Raw genomic sequence first — 25,302 nt, forward strand, 5'->3', positions numbered from 1 at the left:
TATTTCTCTCGGACTAAATGCTAAGGTCACTATTATATCCGTGACTGGGCCGTAATCGACAAACACCAACTACTATTTTCCGTTAATAGGATCATATGCAAACTACTATTGCCAACTCGCAAGGTCGTATGCAAACTACTATTATCCGCTGGCAGGATCGTATGCCAATTACTATTACCTGTTGACAGGGTCGTATAAAACTGAATGTCGATCTACCCCATTTTCAATGGTCATACATAGCTATCTGAAAGCCTTTTTGTCATAGTTCTTAAAATAATTTTTCTTAAGTTATATTTCTTGAATCATACATAAATAAAATACTAAATGGCTTTATAGAGTTCATAGTCCATAAATAAGCAGTTTAACAACAAAAAAATCATTAATTATTCTTTTCGTAACAAAAATACAATTTCATAAATATCGAGTTTATAATTCATAATATCGTATACTTGATCCTTAATTTTTTAAAAAAATGATATCATCAACATTTAATACTATTTTTATAATATCAAAAAATAAGTAAAAATTAGTAAGGAGTATAAGGCTTGCATATCTTTTGTTTTAAACCGTCAAACTTCACTCTGCAATTCAGTTAACCCCCGATGGGGATGCTCGTGCTCATGCTCGATTATGGTGCCTAGGTCGATGGACCCGCGTCGAGTCCACCATAATCGACCTCGCAAGACATCATGCTCGACCTAGGCACCATAATCGAGGACTCTTTTGTTTGACAGTAGTCGGTCGATGGACGGTGCTTCTGGAGGTATGGGTTTTGTCATCAGAGACTCTCTGGATAGGTTGATGGCCGCTGGTGGTCGTCGCATGCCAGGGCTCACCGTTGTTAGGGCAGAGCTGCGGGCTGCTTGGAAGTGTTTATCCTTCACAAAGAGGGTCCTCGGCTCCAAGCGGGTGCATCTCGAGGGGGACTCTTCTGCGGTGATCGATTAGATCCGGGGTGCGGATAGGTACGATGACGGTCACCCACTCATCCTAGAGACCCGAAGATTGGTTCAGGAGATGGGTGATTTTCAGGCAACACATGTATACCGAGAGGCAAACAGAGCAGCTGACTGGGTCGCTTCCTACGTCGCCCGGCACTCCGGAGAGTTTCTTTGAACATCTGTAGCTGACTTTCCCACTTTTTTGTACTCTTTACTTTTTTGGATTTGATTGGATGTACTCAAGTTAGAGTTATATGAATTGTCGTAAAAAAAAAAAAAAAAAAAAAAAAAAAAAAAAAAAAAAAAAAAAACAGAAAAAAAGAAAAAAAAAAAAGGAGGAGGAGAAAAGGGGCAGAACCTTCTAACTTCCCCGGAGCCGGCCAACATGGCCCAATGAAGCATCGATGGTGAGAGGGAGAACACAAGGTGGAGGCACTGGATTTCAACCAGCGATGCCAATCTCTGGAAAAAACCGGCAACAGTCTGTCCGTGAAAACGAGGAAACAAAGTTTTAAATGGAGGAACAAAAAGTTTTGGATGACGGTGCTCAGCCAAGCTGGCATGCTGGCCACCGAAGAGGGAGGAGAGAGCTCGGTGGTTGATCGGACGGAGGGAAATCAAGGCATTTATAGTAGATTTTAGGAGGAGAAGGTTAGCTCAACTTACCGACGAATCCGATCAACTGTTTGCCGGTTGCAACGGCCCCAACGACCGCCAACCGTTGGTACCAGTCCCCTGGGGAACTCCCAGCAGCCGTGCCTCCCTAACAATGGCCATTTGCGCGGAGGATCACAATCTTCTACTTCGACCCTTTTTTTTTCCCCTTCTTGATGGGAGCTTGGGCTAGGCCAAGCTCGAGTTAGGCCGGTCAAGCTTTCCAGGCCTTGACCGGGCCATCACAATATGCAAGTCCAGCACAAATCAAAATGCAATGTGATGACCAGCCAACTTTAAAAGTGTTGGACCAACCAACGGATTTGGGACATCAGACCGAAAAACTGAAAACCCACCAGAAAGTAATCACAATTCTGAAGCCTCTGTGGCGTTGAGCATGCAGGGAAAAACACATAATCAATCTCTTGAATACTCATATGAAAAACACAAAAGCAGATGATATAAGAAATGCAATCAATTAGCAACCACCAAATGACAAAAGTTGACAGAAGACCAATCCAAATTACTTCTAGAATTGATTTGTTCACATTCCAAACAAAGATGAAGAAATAACCACAACAAAATGATGCAAGACAGGTTCACACTACTACAATTTACAGCATACAATCCCTTAAACTCTCTTGTTTTTTTCTCCCTTTTTTTTGTTCCTTTTCCTTCCCCCCATTCTCTATACAAGATTCAACCACAAACCAAGTCCCTAGGATTCTGCACAATAACAAAGGAAAAAGGGGCAAGGGGTAGAGATCATTTACAGCTCATCAATACTGAATTTATAACATGCATAATTAGTCGGACGTTGGTAGCTTCAGATGCCGTGGTTGTGGGAAGTGATCTTTGGTGGGCCAGTATGTTATAGACCTGCTCAAATATCGGTCGTACATGCACTGTGATCATAGGGTCTGTTGGATTGATTGCTACAGCTACATCTGTCATCCATCCCACTTTGCGGGATGTCTCATTGCTGACATCACACGCTAACTGCTGCAGAAGAGCTAGCAGTACTCCTTGATTCAGAGGAAGCGGAACGGTGGAACAAATTGCATGCAAATCAACCTGAAAACCACACTACTATGAGCAAAAAGAAAAGAACAATGGGACAGCTAAGACTTGTAAGTAATCAGAAACATTAAGATGAATAAAGCTGAAGGTGAAAGCATTTCTTGCACCAATATTTGCTGGCTCAAACATTAATCCATCTATTAGTCGATATTTGTGATGTTCCTTGATGTAAAGGCAGGACTGCACGCTATACCTGAGCGCATAACCAAGACACAATGGAAACGTCACTTCTTTGAAGAGCCATAGTGAATGCTTCCTCGTATTTCCGTTCAGATATTAGTCTTGTTAGTTCCTTTGTTGGATCCAGAGGTGCCTCCACCTGCTGTACAAATAAGGCCCACTAAGAATAAGCTTAGCATACTCATTGAATAAGCCAACATTCAGAGAAAGCAATGACCACGATTGCAAAAATCAATTGAAGGATCAAAAGGGAGAAGGCTAATACAAAAACGTAAAAGAAAAGCAGGACCAACAAAAATGGAAATTGATGGGTGTTACCATCTCAGGAAGACCAGGCATTGGGCTATTGTTTTGCTGCATACAAATGGGATTCAATGCATTCGTGTTTCCTGCTGCAAGGAGAGCTAAAAGCTTCCGCTGGCCATCTATCAATTCAGTGGTAAGGTTTTGAGTGATTGTTGATGCAGAATTGATTGCATCCTGCAGGACCAAAAAACAAAATAAGTTATCACTAAAAATATAAATTGTATGACAGGTAAATTCAATATATCAATACCAGATGCGACCTCCTCATGATCACTAATTCGGAACTGACAGCACTTACCCTCAAAGTGTGAGCAAGTGGAGTATGTGATGCCTCAAGTTGCTGCTGTGCTGCAGCAGTATGTTCAGTCATTCCTTTCCTGAATGCAGCATCTACTTGTTCAAACATTGCTTTGCAAGACTGCTCAAATGCAGGAGCCACTGAGGATTCTAGAGAAGATTTTAATGAATCCTGCATGTACACACAAGTGAATTAATTGTTTAGACCCAAACTAGCCCTGTAATTTCTAAGCAGAAAACGGTGGCAATCAAAAAGAAATCAGTAGCTAACGGCTGTGGGAAAAAAACCAGCAAAGTCAAATTCATTTTTTGCTCAAACATCACAAGGCAGAAAACAGATGCCCTTCTAGATTTACAGTACTAAAACTGCACTTACATAACCATAACCATGACCGCCGAACCGGTACCTAGAGACCTATACCGGTCAACGGCCGGTATGGTTCAGTACCAAACCGGAACCGGTATGTATAGGGCATGCCAGTTCCGAACCAGCACATCCAATTTTTTTTAACTTTTCAAGAATATTTAATCGGTAATCACTCTTTTTGATTTTTTTTTTTGGTATTTTATTGATATTTTTTGATGTTTGTTTGATGTTTCTATGATCCCGTTTAACCTAAATGATGTATTTTATTGTTTTTAAATGATACAAAACATAAAATGATTAGTGAGATGTTGCATGCTATAAGAAACAAGATAAAATAACCTCAAATCAAGTAGTGACATAAAAATTATAAAATAATACAAAACATAAAATGATTAGTGAGATGTTGCATGCTATAAGAAACAAGATAAAATAACCTCAAATCAAGTAGTTACATCACTATTTTTTGATGTTTGTTTGATGTTTCTATGATCCCGTTTAACCTAAATGATGTATTTTATTGTTTTTAAATGATACAAAACATAAAATGATTAGTGAGATGTTGCATGCTATAAGAAACAAGATAAAATAACCTCAAATCAAGTAGTGACATAAAAATTATAAAATAATACAATCACTTACATATATTTAAAGTACAATATACATACCGATATCTAAAATCGGATCGGAGTGGCGATGGCTCTCATAGATATTCAGATCATCAGCATAGTCAGAAGGCACATCAACCCATCTCTCTAATCAAGCGGCGTTGTAGTTTTGTACATTCATCCCATAAACAATGTGCGTCAGGTTATAAGCACTTTGGGATCTCTCGTTGAAGCTTTGGCTCTAAGAGGTGTCCTCTGGCTGATAATACGGTTGTAGAGGGGCCTATTCGAATATGTCGGCAGCAAAATCCGACTCATAAAATGCTCCGAGCTGCGTACGATAGTAGCTATCGAAAGATGCCTCAAATACAGCATATCCATATACGTATCTGTATGGATCATAGGCTGCTTGTAACTGCGGATAATAGGATCCAGTATATGACTCAGAACCTAATACGTCTATTGATCCTACTCCACTGCAAGATCATTCGCAGCTGCATCGTGTCCTCCTAAATGACCTCGAAGAACTTGTTTTCTATATGCAATTGTGTCACGCGGGCTCTACACTGTGGTCCATATCCTGTGTAACATACATACACTAAGACTGACGAATCGAATACCGTCCTGCGACTCTCATAAATAGTGGTCTCCTTTCCACTCCCTCCCTGGATGACTTCTTTTTACTACCAAAAGCCTCCAGTATAAATTCAATTCGGCCACCGCCTCTGCTGACAACCTCCCTGACTGAGATCCTTCTGAACTCTGGATATGCCCGACTCGTACGAGGCCCAAATTGAGCCCTATGCCTGGCCATCTCATCCTGCTGCCACTGATCATCCAGGTTCGCCTACATGGCAGTCTGGATCTGTACTTCGTCATCTAGAGTGGACGTCTCTTAACTTTCTGGAGTAACAGAAAGGTGGCACTACCGCTCGGCGGTCCACCTCCGCCTTCTTGGCAACTCTCTTCGCTGCTCTGAAATCAGTGAAGTTCTTTTTCATCAACTGGCGAACCTCCTGTGGACATTTATGGTACAGATACGTTGGGATAACCAGTTGCTAAGTGCTGCTTCAATTTGGTTACCCCTCTGTTGAACTCTGTGTTGCACCAGTTACACTGCCAATGGTGCCAGCCCAAGAGCATCTGCCCATGATTTCAGCGAATATCACGATTTGGATCCTTTTTTCTTGATGGCTTCATTCTTGCAGGTTTATCACGTACAATAATATTTTTTATCTTAAAAATACATCTGATTTATCTAATACATAACCCTATTTTTTCATATTTTTTATTTATTTATATATTTTTAATAATTTTAAATTTTAAAAAATATTTATATATCTTAAATTCAGAAAAGGATGGTTTCTACCTCAGAAATTACTTCTGAATTATGTAATATGTACTACTAATTTTTCGTAATTTTTTGCATCAATTATATATTTTTCATAATTTTTAGTTTTTAAAAATATTTATATATTGTAAATTCAGAAAAATATGATTTCTAGCTCAAAAATTATTTCTGAATTATGTCATACATCCTACTAATATTTTGTATTTTTTGGCATTAATAATATTTTTTAATTATTTTTAAAATTTTAAAAAATTAAATATTAATATTTTAAAAATTTAATTTCAGCTCAGATCTACGTAGAACCTAATAATGGATGCTATATATATTTTTCTAGACCCTCAGACATGCATCAAAGGCTACTTATTTCTTTTTTTTTCAAATTAGGCCTAAGCTACTGTCTACATAATCGCATCAAAACTTGAATAAATGAATACCAAATTTTTATAGAGAGTAACTTGCATGCTCCTAAATACGTTTCTGATTTTACATTTTTTTTATTTTTATTTATTTTTAAAAAATCTATTCTTTTTTAATCCAAAAATATATTTTTAATTTTTAAAAATTATATATATCCAAAAATTAAAAATTTTTGTGCCGGCATGTACATCATCCATAGATCTATAATATATAAAAAAATCAAGCCTAAATCAAAAATTTTGGCATGATCTCTTTTTATTTTACAATTTTGAAGCTGTTTTTTCAAGCTCCCTCCAAAAAAAGAAGAAAAGATAGGAGAGAGGAAGCACACCTTATTTAGCCTTGGATCTTTCTTTTGATAGCCTAAATCGGTATTGTTTGTAGATTTTTTTGGAGAGAAGAAGCGGCAGAGCCGCTTTCAAATTCCGTTAGAAAGGCCTTCTTAGGCCTTCCCAACGCCACCTGATGCCACAGTGCCTGCCACTATGACAATAATGCCACAATAGCAATAATGCCTGAGTCAACCCGATTTCAACTGGGTTGACTTGGTGCGAACCGGCCTGTTTGCACCGAGTCGGCATCGAACAGGCCGATTTTGGCCGATAAAGGCGGTTCGCACCGAGTCGGCATCGAACAGGCCGATTCCGGCCGATAAAGGACCGATTTCGACCGGTTCAAAAAAGTTTCTGGCCAGTAAAGGACCGGAACCGAATTGAAATACCGAACCAACCTGGTTTCGCACCGAGTCGGCTCGGTACTGCCTAAACCAGGCGTTTTGGCCCAATTCGGCAGACCCGGATCATCAAGCCTTGTCACAAGACAACCAATGGAGATTAGCTCTATCAACCCCCTTTCCAATTATTTCAATTGGTGGCGAAGACCACTGTTGTTGCAAGCCTTTTCAGATCTTTTCTCACATCTTCAACCTGCACTACCTTAGGTCATTTGGTGATCTTCCTTAGTTACGTCAATAATTTCATCAATAATTTAAGAATCTCTCCTCAACAGTAACTTCTTAGATTTTCATTCTATGTGCCCATACGCTATGCTGCTTTGTCCTCGACCAGTGCAACTCCTACATCTCTAATTTACCAATCTTTCACTTTACCATTTCTAGTTTTACCATGCATACTTATCTAACTATTCTCATTTCCATCATATCTTGGTTTTTCTTTGGACATTCATTATTCTCTACTATTTCTAGTCTCAGCACTGTTCTATAAATTTTTCACTTGGGTTGCACGGCATGTATTGGTCATTCTGTACTCTTCCTCAATTATGTCGATAATTTTCATCAATAATTTAAGTATCTCTTCTCCACAGTAACAAATTATATTTTCATACTATATGCCCATACAATCTTCAGAGCTGCTCTGCTGCTTTGTCCTCAACCATTGTAACTCCTATTTTACCAATCTTTCGCTTTATCTTTTCTAGTTTTACCAGAGTCATCTAACTAGCTCATTTCTGTCTCATCTTGGTTTTTCCAAGGACATTCTTTACTGTCTAGTATTTCTAGCCTCTGCTGTTCTATAAATTTTCGCTTAGTGACACTCAGATGTGTTGGTCCCAAAAAAACCCAGAAGCACCTCTCCACTTCATTCGGCTAGTTATCATATTGTGATGTCCCTCCATCAAAGAAACTAACAGATAAAAGTTTTTTATACAATAGGGATAAACCTATGGTTGGATCTATAAACAGGTGATCATGGCAGGCTACAAACTAGATAGCTGCAAAAGACCTCTCTCACCAAGCTTGCATACCTGAAGAGCTTGCTTCCCAGAAGTTTGGAATTGTGCTTGGATTTGCCTAGCCACTGTAGCTTCAAGTTTTGAATTGACAGACTTCTCCAACTGATTGACTGCTTTGTCTGCAACCCCTCTCTGAAAACAAGGGGATCAATAAGACACCAATGGGCGGATTGAATTCCAGCCAAAACAGTGAGCTAGTAATTGAATCAAACCTGAAATGAGTCAGTTATTGCTGAAGAAATTGTTTTTTCAATAATTGGTGTACTTGCACGAACTATGACTTGCCCGACTGCAGGGATTTCTCTCTTTAATGCCCTTTCCAACATGGCAGGCCAATCCTTGTTCATACAGTTTGTGATCAAACTTGTTATCTGCTGTGTTCGTTCTCTCTCTAGCTTCTCATGTTTGGCATTTTCCTCCTGGAAACGGGCCCACAAAGCATCAGAATTGGCCTTGACAGCTTTCTCTATGCTCCGTCCCAAGGCCATCTCCACTCTTTTGCCTTCTTTGGTGACAGGAACAGCCATTATCACACTCATCTGCTTTTGCATTTCCTTTTGCGTGGTCATAAGCTGCAATATTGGCCATTTCTGAAGTCAGATGACAGAATGAATGGACTAACAGAAGTATGCTAGTTATCTATTTATAGCAACAACAAACCACCATCTGTTCAGACATAACTAAATGGTCATTGTATCTTTGAATAGCCAAAACCACCAAAGCCAAGCTTTCTAAAATCCTAGCAGAATCCACTCCATTTCTTGCAATCTCGACCATGACTTGAAATAATACATTCAAGAATACACCCAAGGTTTTCCTGTTAAAATTATCTAAAAATTTAATTGATAACACTGCCAGCCTTTTCTGATCTAGCAGCCAAGATCCACTTTCAAAAGGTTGCAGTGTATGCTATATACATTTTTTAACATGGTACAAATGTGATTTAAAAGAGTCATACTACAATCATCTCTTATTATGAATCCCCTAGCACGGCCATGGCCAACTATAGGCAGTCCAGTTATGTTGATTTCATATAATCAATAGATGAGAAGGGGTATAAAAAAATAATATGTCATACAGGCTCAAATCAACTATTGAACTGCCCACAAGAGATTACGAAGAAAGACTAGCTTACCCCCTTTCATGTTCTTGCTTCCTACTATTTTCCTATGACCAGTTCTTCCATGCACTCAACCACTAATAGACATGAATAATATGGAGGGAGATATTGAGTTGAAGGATACATTTGGGGAACAAAAATAGATCCAGCATTGGAAATGGAGTTCTTGGTGACCATGATCTTGTGGAAACATTTCAAAGCACATGGAGGATAGAATTACATCACGATGATGTCGTGGCAAGATGTTACCAGATTTCAGAAATTATTTTGGGACATTCTCTGAAGAATTGCCAATTGGAGAAAATATTCTCTGATCACTCTCGCTAGACAGAATAGCTTTGCACCCTCCCCTCACCCCCACCCACAAAAGATGTACATATCTAAGCCTTACTCCTCTCAAAATTTTCTAATAACAAGATGTTCAAACTCACAGGTGATTGTCATTGATAAGACATCAGGCTGATTTTTGTATTGATTAAAGCACATCAAGGAAAGAGGTTCTACTGTTAATTAGTAATGGCTACGAAGATCTCAACAAGCGATTGGAATAAAAAATGTGATCCACAGAAATCTCTCATATATACAATATATATGATGTTTGAAGGAATGAAAACCAACAAATCGCTACCTCAGAAATCACTACCTGGCAAGGATAATGTGATACATTTCCTACTTACAGTAAGTATGCATCAAATCTATACCTACAACCTTGGAAGTGAACTGTGTAATGAAAAATTCTACCCTTAGAATAATTGGAAAGAAAGATTTTGACATGGTTGCTAGCAGAGTAAAAGCTAATTTTTGAAACAAAATGAAGCAAACCCACTATTAAGGAACAGATGACAAATTTCTTAGCTAAGGAAACAAAGTTCCTTAGCACGAATTGTATTTTGAGCAAACTTTTGAAATGGGAAATCTCCTATACATTGAGAACATTACATCACTACAACCATCAGTGCAAACGACAAACCTGAATCTTTGATGGAATCTTCTCAGACAATTCAGGTAAGAAAATGGTGCTAAGAAATGATAATGACATGGTTATGAATACATACCTACTAAGAAGTTTATATGACCAATGCTTGTTGTATGTAAGGATACTTCATGCCAAACACAAGTATCCCCAGAGTGACTAAATAGCAGATGCCAGCACAAAGAACGAAATTTATTGGGTAACGAGAAAAGGAAAACATGGAGATCAGAATAGTTTTCTGATCTCCATGAAAAGACTAATGAACTTCTTGAAGGTTGTCCCAAACCTTATACACAATTATATTTGATAGTCTAGATAAATATACAATAGGCAGGAAACATCTCTTAAAATTTATGATACTAATAGAAACTAGACACATGCAATGCACATTCAAAAAGAAATAAATATAAACTTTTAATTCATATTATACAGTAAAGAGAATAATGGGATCTCTCTTGTGTCTTTTTCTCCCCTTCGTAATATCGCTCTTCAGAAAGGGGATTAGAATCAATCTAGGTCTGGATCCGCGAGGAATAGAGGACACCATAAACTTGCCTCCATAAACATAGGGGATATAATCTAATTATTTCTATTTCCGTCTTCAAGAGCCAGAATTTCCATGTTCTTTTTTAAATAGTCGGTACTTTTTTAAAAATAATAGCCTGTTATGTATTCTAGTATAAGCATAAGGACATTTTTGGTAGAAAAAATGACAACAGAATCAGAATAAATAATTCCAAAATTTGAAAAATTATAGTATAGATACCTAGGCAACTAGGATTGAACTTCTTTTATCTTTTGTATTCCCTTATTTTTTAAATTCGTTTAGTTATTTAAAGGACGTCCTAGTGCACAAGGCTCCTACCGAGGGTTGGGGGAGAGTTAGTGTACACAGCCTTACCCCCACATACAAAGAGACTATTTTCGTGTTTCAAATCTGTGACCCAGATCATAATAGAGCAACCTTATTAATGCACCAAGGACTACCCTAAATTTGTTTAGTTACTTAACTATACATATATACTATATATAAAAATGCCAATTATTTATGTCCAGCAGTGATCCTTGAATCTAACCAAAGAACCCTAATTTTGTAGAAAAACAACTAATACCACAAGTCCAATATTTCTAGAGTTTGGCTGCGAGTTTGCAGACATTTCATGATTCTTGTGATGGTGGCAATGGGTCCATCACACTGGGCCACGGATTGAATCTTGGTTGATCATACAGAGAAGGCTCTTCTTGACAAGAGACTAATAGTTTGACTAAATCAAACTCCAATTTAGAGCCATCCCAAGTCCAAACACTAAACTTCCTGTGATACCTCAAATCCTAACTCAACTTTAAGATCTCACGGCTCTTCCTTTCATACATCGCTCTTCTGAAAATTGCTACAGGGACCTAACTTTACTAATAAAATCAAAATTCTTATATAATATATATACATATATATACTTACACACACACACACACACACATATATATATATGCATATATATATATATATATATATATATATATATATATATATATATATATATATATATATATATCATCTTGTTTCCCTGATCCAACAAGCTATATATGCTCTTGCCAGCGTGCAACTCTGTGAGGACCCTTATCCTTCTCATCCTCAGATCTCGCATGAATGGTAGAGCCAGCTCTTCTCTCAGACACCAACAAGTACATCTGTTGCAACATATCCCAACATATGCTACATGTATCCATTCTCATGACATCCTTGGTGTGCATGACACCCCTTAGTTACACGAGGTGCATGTGTCTTGCAACCCCCCCCCCCCCCCCAAACAAAAAACAAAAAAAAGGTGCAAGTAAAATATCTTAAAAATATTTATTTAATATGCGAAAAGAGTTGGGTGAGTTTATTTCCAGTTCAACCATCTTATTCAAAGACTAGTGGAAATTGTCAGCAAACCAGGTTGCTTTCAAAAAAAGAAAAACCTATTTTAGCATATGAAGACGTGGAGAGAGATGACTGGATGACTTGGAAGTTTTTAGTTTAGTATTAGAATAGGTATGTGAGTCACGAAAATGGGCAATAGTGAAGTGCATCTAGAATTCCTCAACCTTCCACCCAGATATTTTTCTCTAGTGCATATGATGAATCCCAACTGTTATTCTTGAAATCTCCACCTGGTTCTGGGAGGCTCATGGTGATTGTGTTATTAATCGTTGGTCGTGATTGTCTTATTACAAAAAATTGAGCTAACTATCATGCAACATATCATACACTCCCAATTTTGGGAACTAAAAGATCGTCTAAGATAGTCCCATCAGTTCTTAGCAAAATTTACATGGAAAAATAAAATAAATTTGTTTTGAAGGCAAAGCAATTGTCGGTCACAAGGAGGAAGGTTATTCTAGTTATCATACAAAGGTTTGACCATTGGATGATTTTAGCATGTGCCGGTCTTAGATTTAGCTCAACCAATTGGCAAAACTAAACCCCATCTTAATCACTCCATGCCTACCTATCTCATTCATATCCCAACTATATCACCAAGACCATGTCACTTAGATCAACCATAATCATATAACTAATTGAGGATTTAATCAATTAATTGAATTGGATTTGAGAACATTTTGGGCTACGTCAATTTGAAATGAGTTCATCCAAATCATATATACACTGGACCATGTAGGCCTAAATAATTAATCCAACAAGCATATCAGACTCTTGGATTTAAAATCAAACATCATTGCTATTCCAAAACCCATAAGCTCTAAGAAACCTTAAATCTAAGATGAGATAGACCTCTCCAATTCGCAATCAAATTTGACTCTTCTAGCTGGAAGTTGATGGTTCTCCAAGTTAATTGAGATCATACAATCTGCAAAACCATTCATATGACTTTTATATCAAATTTTCCTAGCCCATGTTATAGATATTTATTTTTAGTCGATGCGATAAAATCATTCCAATAAATTCTTGTTCTATTAATTACTAACTAAACGAGCATTTGCACACGCATGTTGCTAGTATCACAAAAGGCACAAATAGCAAACAAATGAATGATAGAGTGAGTATCAATTATGAAAGTGCCACCTAATTCATATCAGAATTTTAAAAATGGAGAAAATCTAGCAAAAAACATCTTATGAATACATACTTCCCCCCTTAGCACATTGTATAAAATGCATAAATACTGCAATTCTCAACAGACAATGCAGAACCATTTTCTCTGTTCAAAAATGGCTAGCACAAAATCTACATTGAATTTCAAAAGGCTAAAAAACATAACATTTTCTGAAAATGCTTGAAACAAAATTTGAACAGTGAGCATGATGACTGGCAATTAATCAACTGAGGTTTGACAAAACCATATCCAATTTTTCAAAACAAAGTATTGCAAGGCACAAACAATGATCTAGACATGCCAATAAGTGATTGATTTATTAAATGACAGATGTTAACAAACCTGATAGCAGAAGTAATACACTTCAAGGAAAAAAAAGAAAAGAACTTCATGAGTCCACTATATATTCCATAGGAATGATGATTTTCTTAACCAAACTATGCATTTCTTTTTGGTAGTTGACCAAACAATACTTTTCATAATGCACAATGTAAATAGAGTTGTTCAGTATTCATAACCAAGTGCTAAGAAATTTCAGAAATAATCATGTATTCTACAACTTCAAATAGCTGGTCAAAATCACCTGGTTCAGCATATCCTGCATTGCCAGAACTTGAGGAAACACAGCATCAGCAGGAGTGCCTGTACTGCTCCCTGGTTCATATAAAGAATCAGTGGAGTTAAAAGGACTCAAGGAAGGAGATGATAATCCAGAAGCTTGAGACTGCTTTCCCTTTGATTTCTTCCCTTTGGCAGCAGGTGCTGCAGCTCCAACAGATTCTGCCACCTTTTCAGGCATATCTTTTGTGCTGTTTTGCATTTCTTCCTCGCCAGTACTTGGACGCTGTTCCAATGACTCGGCAACAGCTATGTCTTCAACAGGTTGAGATTCATCCACATTGCAAGTTTCAGTTACTGCCGAACATTCACTGGCCATCTCAATGTTTGGTTCTGAAATTTGGAAGGATTTCTCCTTGCTCTCTGCAGGAGCAACTTGAGCCTCTTTCTGAGAATCAAATTCCCCGTTCTGGCTTGATCTACTCTCGCCCGTAACTTTAACTTCCCCCTCTACATTCTCCAATTTATTATTAGCAAGCGCATCTGGAACCCTTACTTCCTCATCTTTTGGACCTTGATTGACATTGCTGCTGTCAGATGAAGATATAGCACCTGATAAGATTTCAGATGGAGTTACTAGGTGTGTTGTGTTGCCACCCAGCTTAAACATAAAACGAGGATTTGGCACCATAGAAATATCATTTTGACCAGCTTTAGAATCATCCTTTCCTAAGTTCTCATTCATGGAAGGAACATCAGGTGTACTTGTGATAACAGTGTCCACTTTCCTATCAACTGAAAAATCAACATTTGATGGGTCAACATCACGGTCACCGAGTGTTGGTACCTGCTCAAAACCTTTTGGAGGGCTTTTCAAGGCAGGTAGTCTTCCTGCAAGGTCTAAATTCAAGGGAACAGGAGAAGATACAACATTTGCAGCATCAGCATCTGAACTTGGAAGTGGAGGAGCACTGGGCTTCACATCAACATTCGATGAAGACAGTTCATGAATACTGTTAACCTCTGAAGCTACTGAGGTTACAGGATATGAAGTTACAGATGGATCCTCAATGCTGCTATCAGTTGGGCATTTGGGTGAAGCACTTCCTACAGGAAGATCACTAACCATAGGTCCACGGGATGGTTCTGAAACTGCTACTCCCTCCAAACTAGGTGTGTCAAAAACACGTGAGACACAAGGATCCCTCCCCAATGCAACATTATCACTCGGCGGAGGCAAACATTGCGATAAATCCAATGCATACTGCTGAATAGCCTGTGTCTGGACACAGTAAACTTGAACCACCTGTTCCCCATCAGGAAGGCAGTCATTCGTTCCAGTAAGACTCAAAATAGGCATTGCAACAGTAAAGTCTGCTATATAGTCCATGCATGTAGCTGCTGGATATGGACCATAGTCTACATGAATTGCATATATAGCATTCTTTTTAGCATTTGCAAGTATTATAAGGCTTGCTCGAGGCAAAACCACAACTTGGTTAAAAAATGCCTCCTCAAGCCGAGGTTCTGAAGAACTTCTCAAGTTCAAAGTCTGAGTGCATTGCCATGCTTCAGAATCACCCGGCAACAGCCAACCTTCATCACCAGCAGATGCCCATAGTTTCACTTCTCTATTCAGAGGACCCTGAGACAAATGACAACCAATTAGAGATGTGTCTGCTGTAATAAGAAACTGCAACTGCAATGAACTACTAATTGCATCAAAAGAAATAGCATAAAACATGATAATTCTACAGCAAATTGCTACAGTTTCTTTAAGCTAATAAATCTGAAATAGTAACAGAAAATCCAAAAACATGAATATCAAACAATATCTTGTTTATTTTGGAGGCATCTTAAATGAAGTCAAAGGACACATACCGCTGTGATGAGATTAATGTGATCAGGTCTTTGAGGCGATGTCAAGAATATGACTGAATTGACAGCTTGACCATCATGCGGCCTTAAAGTTGTAAGGGGAACTGCTTTACGATCTTCCCAGATCTTAACCTGAAGTATTGGGGGAGATTAAAAAGGAAACCAATATATAGCAACAAAAAAATCTTTAAGTAAGACTTGATGAACATAAATGCCTCAAAAAATAGCAAAGCTATGTCCTACATATTTTCCCACTAAAACATTGAAGCAGTCAATGCTCAAAAGGTGATAGGAAGAGATCTCAACCATTGTGATAAGGCAAAATGTTATATCATACAAAACAGAACTGCATAGAAACTCCTCGAAGAAAAGAAAGGGTGTGGATGATGAAGCCCTGAAACACAATGGATCTTCTCACCCCTGTGGGGGTAAAAACAAGCTAAAATAGCTACCATTACTCCTGGCAGCGTAAATCAGGCACCACCATCTAAAAGTCGAGCTTTGGATTGTCCTAAATATAATAGCAAACATCCAACAAAATCAAATCAAGTTTCAGTACAAAAACTATCGAGAACAACAGATATCAATTCAATGATATCCTCCAACTAGGATTGACCTAACAAAGTCATCAATTATAATCAGTACATGACCAAAAGGTTGCTTTGCAGCCATAGCATAACTGTCCCAATGTACAAGAATGAAAATCCGGAACCAGCTGTGTATTTAGTCGTAGCTCTGTTGCTTCTTAGTCCAATGTCTTCATCTACATCCCAACAAATTTTCCAGCAGTTCACACAAGAATTCTTATCGGATAAATCCCAAGGGATCCTAAAGCCTTGTTTCCCCCTACTTGTGCTTTTCTATTATGCGTACTGCTGACCCTGTGTCAAAATCCAGTGGCCTTCCAGGGGTTGAAGGACCTACATTTTTGATATGTTCATATCATGATTAAACTATAAACAATTTAAAGGTGCATCAAAAAAGTTTGGTGGTATAATTTCTTAATAAAGGCCACATAAAGTTATCAATCATCAGGTAAAATTAAATAAAATCTACTTCCACCTAAAAGCTACACTTGCAGAGTACTACTCTTAAAATTCTAATGACCTAACTGATAACGAAGACCATTCAAAACACTTGCACCACTGCTCGTGTACAACTTAAAAGAAAAATCTTGGCATTTTAAAAGGAAAAAAAGGGAAATCCAGAAAAGAAAATTGACTTAAATATTACAATTTGAAAATCAGACATGGAGCACATTGTTTATAGCATGCATGAGACAAAATGGTGTATTTGATAATTGATATAACAAAAGATGCGGTTAATATAGACCTAGGAGTGAAACCATTTACATGCTGGAACCTCGTAGTCATGTCGGAATTTCCAGTGCTACCTAACCCTTCGTCTTAAATCCTTCTGTTCCTTCCTCTGTTTCTCTTTTGTTTCCTCTCCTTCACTTGGTACCTGATATCGGACTAGACTCTTTCGAATATTTCAAGCTTTACTAGAACATGTTTCATTCTTCTCTTTCCTATTTTGACTTAATAGAAATAAAGGGGATACTAACAAGGCATATAATTAAATTCTTACGGATGAATACAGAATATTAACTGAAGGACAGTTCTCATGTGAAACATGAATATGTAATTGGTCAGTTGACCGACGCCAAAAGTGGAATTTGGTAACTCAACTCAAAACTAGCCAAATTTCAAAACATGACTTTAGGCTTGTGATGGGAACCAACAGCAAATGCTGATTAGTACAAGGGACAGCTACATAATGGTTGAGCAACAATATCATGTAGCAACAATAGTAACATAGGTAATCTGCAACACTATTAAGTTTGAGCTGCTAAGGCATACTATGCAATCATACATACATACATAGATACATACATACATACATCCATAGATACATATACATATACATTCATACATATACATATACATATACATATATATATATATATATATATTGTTATATATACACATATGCACATATATATACATACATGTATACATATACATATATAAATACATATATATATATATATGTGTGTGTGTGTGTGTGTGTGTAGAGGATATACTGACTTAACTAGATTAACCAGGTCCGTAGAATTCTTCCAACAACCTTGATATAGTAGGGCATTTGCAGGCTAATAAAAGGTTTGTGCGACAAGTTGGACATAAGAAAATAAGATGTGTCATAACCATCATACTCTACCCCAATGTTATTTTTTTTTTGTTAAGATATACGAATCTTCTTTGCCAATCATTCACACTACTGCATCATCATTGCAAACTAACCAACATCCTCTCTGAGAAGTTTATTCGTGTTACCAAGTTGGTCTCCTCCTCATTTCTAGACCCCTTCAACATATATGAGTTCCTCCCACCACAACAATTCCTCAAAACATTGTACCGAACACCAAACCATCTCAATCATTTCTCCATTGATTTATCTTCAAGCAGTGGAAAATACTTCCTTTGTACTCCTCACCCTTTCTTCCTGACTTCACAAGATATTTGACACATCCCATCATTCATTTTTCTAGTATATCCATCTCATGTGTTTAGCCCATGCCCAATATGTAAAACATAAAATATTGCAAGCTTAGTTGTCCTTCTGATCCAAGTCTTAGAGGGTATAATTATACACTATACATCCAGCACCTCTATTCGACTGGCCTTTCATCTATAAGATATATCTTCATCATCTATCTCCACATTCATCTACATAGTGGATTCCTTGTAAAAAATAAGATCACACTGTAGTATCTCTTAGCCATCAATTTCAACCAAGGCCTCATTTTCATTTATATTTTCACTGATGTTGAATTCAATAATCTTTGTTTGAGTTCTATTGATTTAAAACTCTCATGATCCACAATTTCCCTCCATAAATTCCATTAGCATCCACTATAACCTCCTATTACCAGCTAAAAAGATATCATCTGTAAACAACATAAACAATGGCAAATCTAGTTGAACATCAAAAACTAGGTTAACCTTTACAAGTTTAAAAAGATACGGACAAAAGGAATTGATCCCAAGTAAAGGAACAATGGATCAATATTTGCCTGTCTTGCTACCGTTGCTATTAAATGAAGAAAACCGCAATTGTATCATCATAAGCACATGCAAATATTTGCATAAATGAAACTTCAAGCATTCGCAATCAATATGCATCTCATTCATCTTGCCATTAAAAGCCAAAGAAAAAAATCATGCACCAAAACATGGATTTAAGAGCCAGGTCAGCAGTGCATGATGAGATATATACTCTAACAACAACTTGCCAGCATACGACAGCAGAATTGTGCCGGTTGCCTGCCAGTACTTGACATGCTAAAATGCCAAAGTATGTCAAGCACTAGAATGGTTCCACATGGCATGGCACAGACACCATGCATACATGCCGGTGCTAGATTGGCACACCACCAACATGTGATACTCCAATCCTTACATTAAGTAGGGCAACAACAATAATGTGCCAGCACATGATAAGGAAAAAGTCATATAACAAGATCAGTTGTTCTCTATTATATTTATACCTTCGCATCCAATTAACAGTAGAGTAACAGGACAGACTGACAATTGTGGGGATACAACTGTTCGAAAGCAGATAATTCTACAATACATGAGACATGACAATTCTGGTCATATAAACATTGTAAGGAGCATAGCAGTAATTTACTGAGATGTAATGTCCAAGCCATCTAAATTTTAACAGCAATGTGCAAAAATCTCAGATAAAAGTTTGTGAAATCATACATCCACATAAACCAACAGAATCTGAGCTACATCAAACAATTATTGAATTGTTCATATGTGATATCCAAAGCATCTAAAGTTTAACATCAATATGAAAAGAATTTCAGATGAAGTTTGCAAAATCATACAATTGCATTATCCATCGGAATTTGCATTGCTCAAATATTAGTATAATAGCTAATACTAATAGATACTCAGCATGATCGTACCAAAACACCATGTGGTTTCAAAATGTTGTTTAAGCACCAACATGAAAAGGCTGAAAATCTTAGCTAGACAGAATATAGCAGGCAACCAAATACGTAGCCATAATAATATAGCTATGGATAGCTTTGGCGCATGTAAGATAAACATATAAAAAAAGGATGAAAAAAGCAACTTTTCATGCCAGCCAAAAAAACAATGGCATGACCCAAGGTTCGCCATCTCGGTACCGGACCCCGTACCGGTGCCACACTAGCACAGTATCAATACGATACAGTATGAAATTTTTTTGACGAACCGAGTGTCAGTACGCTACCCATACCGGATATTTTTTTGACGAACCAAGCGTCAGTACGCCACCTGTAGCAGCTACCGATATCTAACCGGTACGATATGATATGCTCCGTACCGCCCGATTTAGGCCGGTACAGCATACGTTGGCATAACCATTTGGAGAGTAAAGTAGATCATCTAAAGTTGGCAAAAATTTTGAGAATCCACATCAAGGAACATGCATTTTTTCCAGGTAATTATGCACTGCCAAGCTTTACAAAAAACCAGAGGAAAGTAACAGCAGCAAGTTCTTCTATATATCACAATCATGATTCTTTCTATTCCCCTTATGTTAGAAAATCAACCTTACAATTATCAAGAAGATTTTCAGGCATAAGTACAAACCGTGCCATCTTTTGATGCTGAAGCTAAACGAGTTGTCATCCATTGAGATATTGACAAATCTGTCACTTCCCCATCATGTCTGCCCACAAAATGCACTCCATCAATCAGCTTCTCAATTGGGCATCTAAGAGGTTCCTCCGCAGAAAATTCTTTTCCTCTTCCCACTTTTGTTATGTCAATTTTTAGCACACGATTTCCATTTCCGACAAATAAAATTTCCTGCAGAACAGTTATTGAAGACCAGAAGTATAAGATTCACATATAACACTGCAGAAATATCATCTACACAGAATAATACATAGCAGATGCATCTTTCCAAGTTAGATAGACCATGAAAAATATAGTGATTGAGTACATTTATCCAAATAAAGCTGTTTAAAAAAGTATCCATGAGATGGCGCTACTATAAATGATGGTTTTACTTGTTTGTGAGAGTGCCAACAAATTCGTGGATGATATGATTCTCCATCTCCTACAATCTGAATGGCAATTATGATTTTTCCTGTTATTTGTGGCTTATTGTCCTCATCAGGTCCTTCATCAATCTTCCATACAAAAACCCTCCCATCTACACTCACACTGCAAAACATAGAATAAGCAAACTGCCAATAAATTGTGGATGAAAGATAACGGAAGAAACTGATAGAACACAAGTGGAAGAATACCTGGCAAGAAAGTGGACATCTTCAGCAAAGAAAGCCATGTCCGTAACCCTCTGGAGAAAATGCAAATCCAGTGAGTTCAAAAATGCCAATCATAAAGACCTTCACATAAGCAGCTCTGCAGATTGTCCCTCTAACTAGAGTGTAAGAGGGAAGAAAGCATATAAAATGCCATAAGTAATACCTAATGACTTGACAACATCTTATGCATGAATTCAGTTTTCACTCCACATAAATGAGGTAGTATAGGCAGCATTAACTTCTTCCATTAAGAGGGAAAAAAAGGAAGTTGCAAAATAAGCAATCACTTAAGAATAAGTTAACACATGTCAGCAGACTTGGAATATCCATCCATGCAAACAATATTATAATAATATATAAGAGTTAATAGCAGCTGATGAGTAAAAAAAAAAAGTTTACACACAAAGGCGGTGTTACACATGGAGATTGTATTGCTCTTTTGATGCAAATTAAGCAGGAAAATAAAGATTAAGTATAATTATGAAAACTGCTATGGATCATTATTGGGAAAAATCCTAGGATGCATAAATATGAAAAATTTTACACATATCACCATATGGAATTCAAGCTGCCATACACTCAAAAGTTGGGTGCCAAAAATATACATTATCAGACAAGAAAATCTGATTCCCACACCTAAGAAACAGTGCAGCTCTTCTTCCAATTGTCTGGTGATACAAATTCATCAAATAAAAAAGAAAAAACACACACATGCACACACATGATTATAACTATTGCATGAACTAAACACAGTTGACAAAGGAATAGGTTTGTATGTCTATCATTCTCCACAAAAAAAAAAAAAACTCAACACCCTGCTATGGTTCTGTCATCTCCAAAAATACTCTCCATGCCTATCATGGTCTCTTTCTCTCTCTCTGTGTGTGTGTGTGTCTGTTTTTTCCTTGATAACAAAGTTGAATCACCCGCCCACTATATAGAGTGCTTTAGAAGCTGCCCAAATAGTTCAAAGTATATCAGCCAACACATATCAGCAGGATACTAACTTTCCCATATCAGTCGATGCGTATCAGCAGGATAATGATCATAATAACTATGAATAGCTAAATCATAGCGATATCAACAAGCGTAAACATAGCCATTAGGCCCTATCCCAACTATTTGGGCTCAATTTTATTATTTTTCATTCGCCAAGCATTTCTACATCTGCAAATGCCCAGGCTGTTCACATAGCATCCTCGAGAGGTGGAAATTGCAAAGCTCGACCAACGTTCTCCCAGCTTCAAATCATTCACAGCAAAATCACAATATCGTATGATCATTCTCTCAACTACCCAACTTATATGATCCCTATTGCCATATAATGCAATAGAACACCCTAGATTACACCAAGCAGGACATGCTTCCAAATACATGAACAGCTCCAGCAAATCCACATAGATCTATTAGAAATTCTTTCCTCTCCGAGTTTCAATCATTACATTTAAGATATCGTCTTTCAGTTATTCAACTAGTATTTTGCATTAATTACACAATTATGACAACTTCCAACTTGACTCACTTTATATACAAGACAGATGACCTGAACAGACTTCAAGTAAAACATGGTAAGCAGCTCCAAATTTTGTTCTCTTCAGCAGTCATAGATATGATTATTGCTTTCTCACAAAAACTTACAGTTATTTCTTTCTCACAAAAACAAGGATGGTATCAAGCACAACAACATATAAGCACTCACAAATCAACAAGCACCATGACCAAACCAAATTAAAGAGTGAATAGACTTTTCACAATATCTGAACAGCTACAAAACAACAAACCTCGAAAGCCAGTTAAAACTGCCTCGGTACCATATTTCACCCTCCCTGCCAAAATTTTAGTTTGGCCTTACTTTCAAATACCCAAATCATATCGATTACACTACCATCTAAATCCGGTAATAACAGGGACCGTACACACTTGGAGATCAAATCAACCTATGAATCATCCACCGAGAAGGAAGATAGCAGAAGTTCAGAAATTTCTCTGAGATCAAACCTGAGTGTGCCCCCGGAGAAGCGATCTTAGCGCTGTGTTGATGTTGAGCACGCGGATCGCGCCAAGCTTGAGCCCATAGCAGATGTACGTTCGGTTGACGGCGATCTGGCGACCCAAAACAAGCCCAGGATCCGACGTGTACTTGGTGATCGGAGTGACCTCGAGCTGGGGCGGCTGGGACTCCCCCGGCAGCCGCGAGTCGACATCGTACACCGCCCGGTCCCCGCCCCCCAGGTGCCTTCCTCTCGGCATCTTGCTGCTCGGCAGCCTCGCCGGTGCCGGCTGGCCCACCACGGCCAGGGTCGCCGGCGGCGCGGAAGGGACGGCATGGAGGATCGGCGGGTTCACCGGGGGGGAGAATTCCGACGGCATGGAGGATGCAGGAGGCATCGAGGCCGCGGATTCGAGGTGGGAGGGGGCGGCGTTGCCCAGAAGCGCCATCAGGCGGGCGCCGGGGTTCGCGCCGGGGCTAGGGTTAGGGCTAGGATTAGGGCTTGAGTTAGGGCTGGGGAAGTGGGGAGGGGCAGCGGGGTAGGAGACAATGGGGCGGTGGAGAGGCTCGTGGGGGTAATGGAGGAAGGGATGGTGATGGAACGGCGGGGTGGTGGGGGGGTAGGAGAAGGCGCCGGGAGGCGGCGAGGGGTACGCCGACGGCGTGGAGGCGCCGGTGGGCGGCGAGGGGTACGCCGACGGCGGGGCAGCGCCGGTGGGCGGCGAGGGGTACGCCGACGGCGGGGCCGCGCCGTAGGAGGAGGGCGGGGGGATGGGAGAAGGGGAGCTAGGGTTAGCGTTAGGACTGGGGTTGGGGGGCTTGAAGAGCTTGTGGAGCTCGAAGGGGCCGGAGGGGTTGGGGTTTCCGGCAGGGGAGGCCATCGGCGGTGGCGACGATGGCTCCGATCGCGGCGGAGGCGGGCAGCGGAGAGTAAGGTTTAGCGGTGGCTCAGGCTATCGTGCGCCGGACCGGGGGGGCGCGTAGATTAAGAGATCTGGGAGGGGTGGGGGGGAGACTGAGGAGAATGAGAACAGCGAAGTGGAGAAGACGAGAGTACGAAGGGAAAATAATAATTTCGGATTTTGGCATAAAAATATTTATTATTTGCCGGTGAGGACTGAGGGGGTAAACGTAAAATAATTAATAGTTGTTCCAATGCATTTAGATTTTAGCCGCGGAGTGCAAGAGAGAGAGAGAGAGGGTCTGTCTTTTTGCGTCGAGTTCTGTTTCTTAAATTGATTCTGAGGAACTTTGGAATGAGATCTGGTGTTCTGTCAAGTAAGGTTCTGGGATTCATTTTATATTATTCTTTTCTGCAACTTGGATTAGTTTGTGGCGTTCAAGTGAGTTTAGGTGTTTTGATGACCAATTTCTTGGTTTATTTAAAGGGTTTACACTTTACAGTATGTTGTTTTTTGTTTATGTGTTGAATTTTGAATAGATACATCCTTTATTTGTATGGAATGATGTGAATTAGTTAATCAATGTTAATGCTTTTGGATTTGGGATGAAAGAGACTTGAAAGAATTGGTCTAGATGAGAGGCAAGGATGACCTCATCTCAGAGTTCACACCGTGGGTAATTGAAGTTTCATACAATTATTTAATACAGTCTGCGATAACCATGTTTTTAGAGTCCAAACACCCAGCAAATTAGTGGTTTTTTGGGGAAGCAAAAAAAACAGTGGACGACACCACTAAACAGGCTTCTCGTAGGGGAGATATACTTTCATATGGTCCTTCCATTTGTTTATTCTGAAAAAAAAAATCCATTTGTTCATCTCCAAAAAAAAATCCATTTGTTTATTCTTCTTTGAGGAATGTATTTCTTTTCTAGTGTTTAAAATTTAAAATAAATAAAAATTTATATGGATATTTTTATAAAAATATTCTACAAAAAATGAGCCTTCGGCCATCTAACACACATCTTTTGAGAGCCTATCCAAGTTTTAGCCTAAATTCCAGCTTGTAGGCAGGTTGGTGTGCATGAAGAAAGCCTTGCAGGTCTCCTCTTATCTTTATGCTCTAGACTTCATGCTACTCTGCCCATGTAGTTGATCATTATCTTTTGCATGCATCTAGCATTCGGTCGTATGGCTTAATACAAAGCCAATTGTTATATTTGACTATAAAGTGTAAAAAATCACCTCATGTGTAATTGTTGCAGATGAAACAAAGGAGAAGTCCAGTGTGCTACTTACTACCCCAGTCACAGTGAAAATACTATATGAAGTTTGATGATGTCACTCCACAAATAAAGATTCAAGCTGATTATCAAAGTCCTAAGATAACTGTAATATTTGGAACATGCATCCTAAGAATATGAGATTCCCAAGTTTCATTTTTTCAGTGATCTCAAAGTAACTGCTTGAATGGAGCATATGATCCAAATATATTA

At 38.5% G+C, this 25,302-nt stretch overlaps 1 protein-coding gene across 1 annotated transcript; it reads right to left on the bottom strand.

Annotated features, from left to right (window-relative positions):
• Positions 1-2,088: 2,088 nt before the first annotated feature.
• On the bottom strand, positions 2,089-23,961 carry LOC103695987 (enhancer of mRNA-decapping protein 4-like). Its single transcript, XM_017840347.3, has 12 exons — positions 22,914-23,961; positions 20,898-20,947; positions 20,655-20,811; positions 20,233-20,451; positions 15,581-15,709; positions 13,725-15,344; positions 8,163-8,522; positions 7,963-8,082; positions 3,460-3,630; positions 3,174-3,335; positions 2,869-2,994; positions 2,089-2,669 (listed from the first exon to the last, which is right to left on the bottom strand). Exons 1-12 carry the CDS (start codon positions 23,784-23,786, stop codon positions 2,361-2,363), a joined length of 4,296 nt encoding a protein of 1,431 aa, XP_017695836.2. The 5' UTR covers positions 23,787-23,961; the 3' UTR covers positions 2,089-2,360.
• Between the last annotated feature and the right edge of the window lie 1,341 nt (positions 23,962-25,302).

Source organism: Phoenix dactylifera, unplaced genomic scaffold, assembly GCF_009389715.1.
Source record: "Phoenix dactylifera cultivar Barhee BC4 unplaced genomic scaffold, palm_55x_up_171113_PBpolish2nd_filt_p 000143F, whole genome shotgun sequence".
NCBI classification, from domain to species: Eukaryota; Viridiplantae; Streptophyta; class Magnoliopsida; order Arecales; family Arecaceae; genus Phoenix; species Phoenix dactylifera.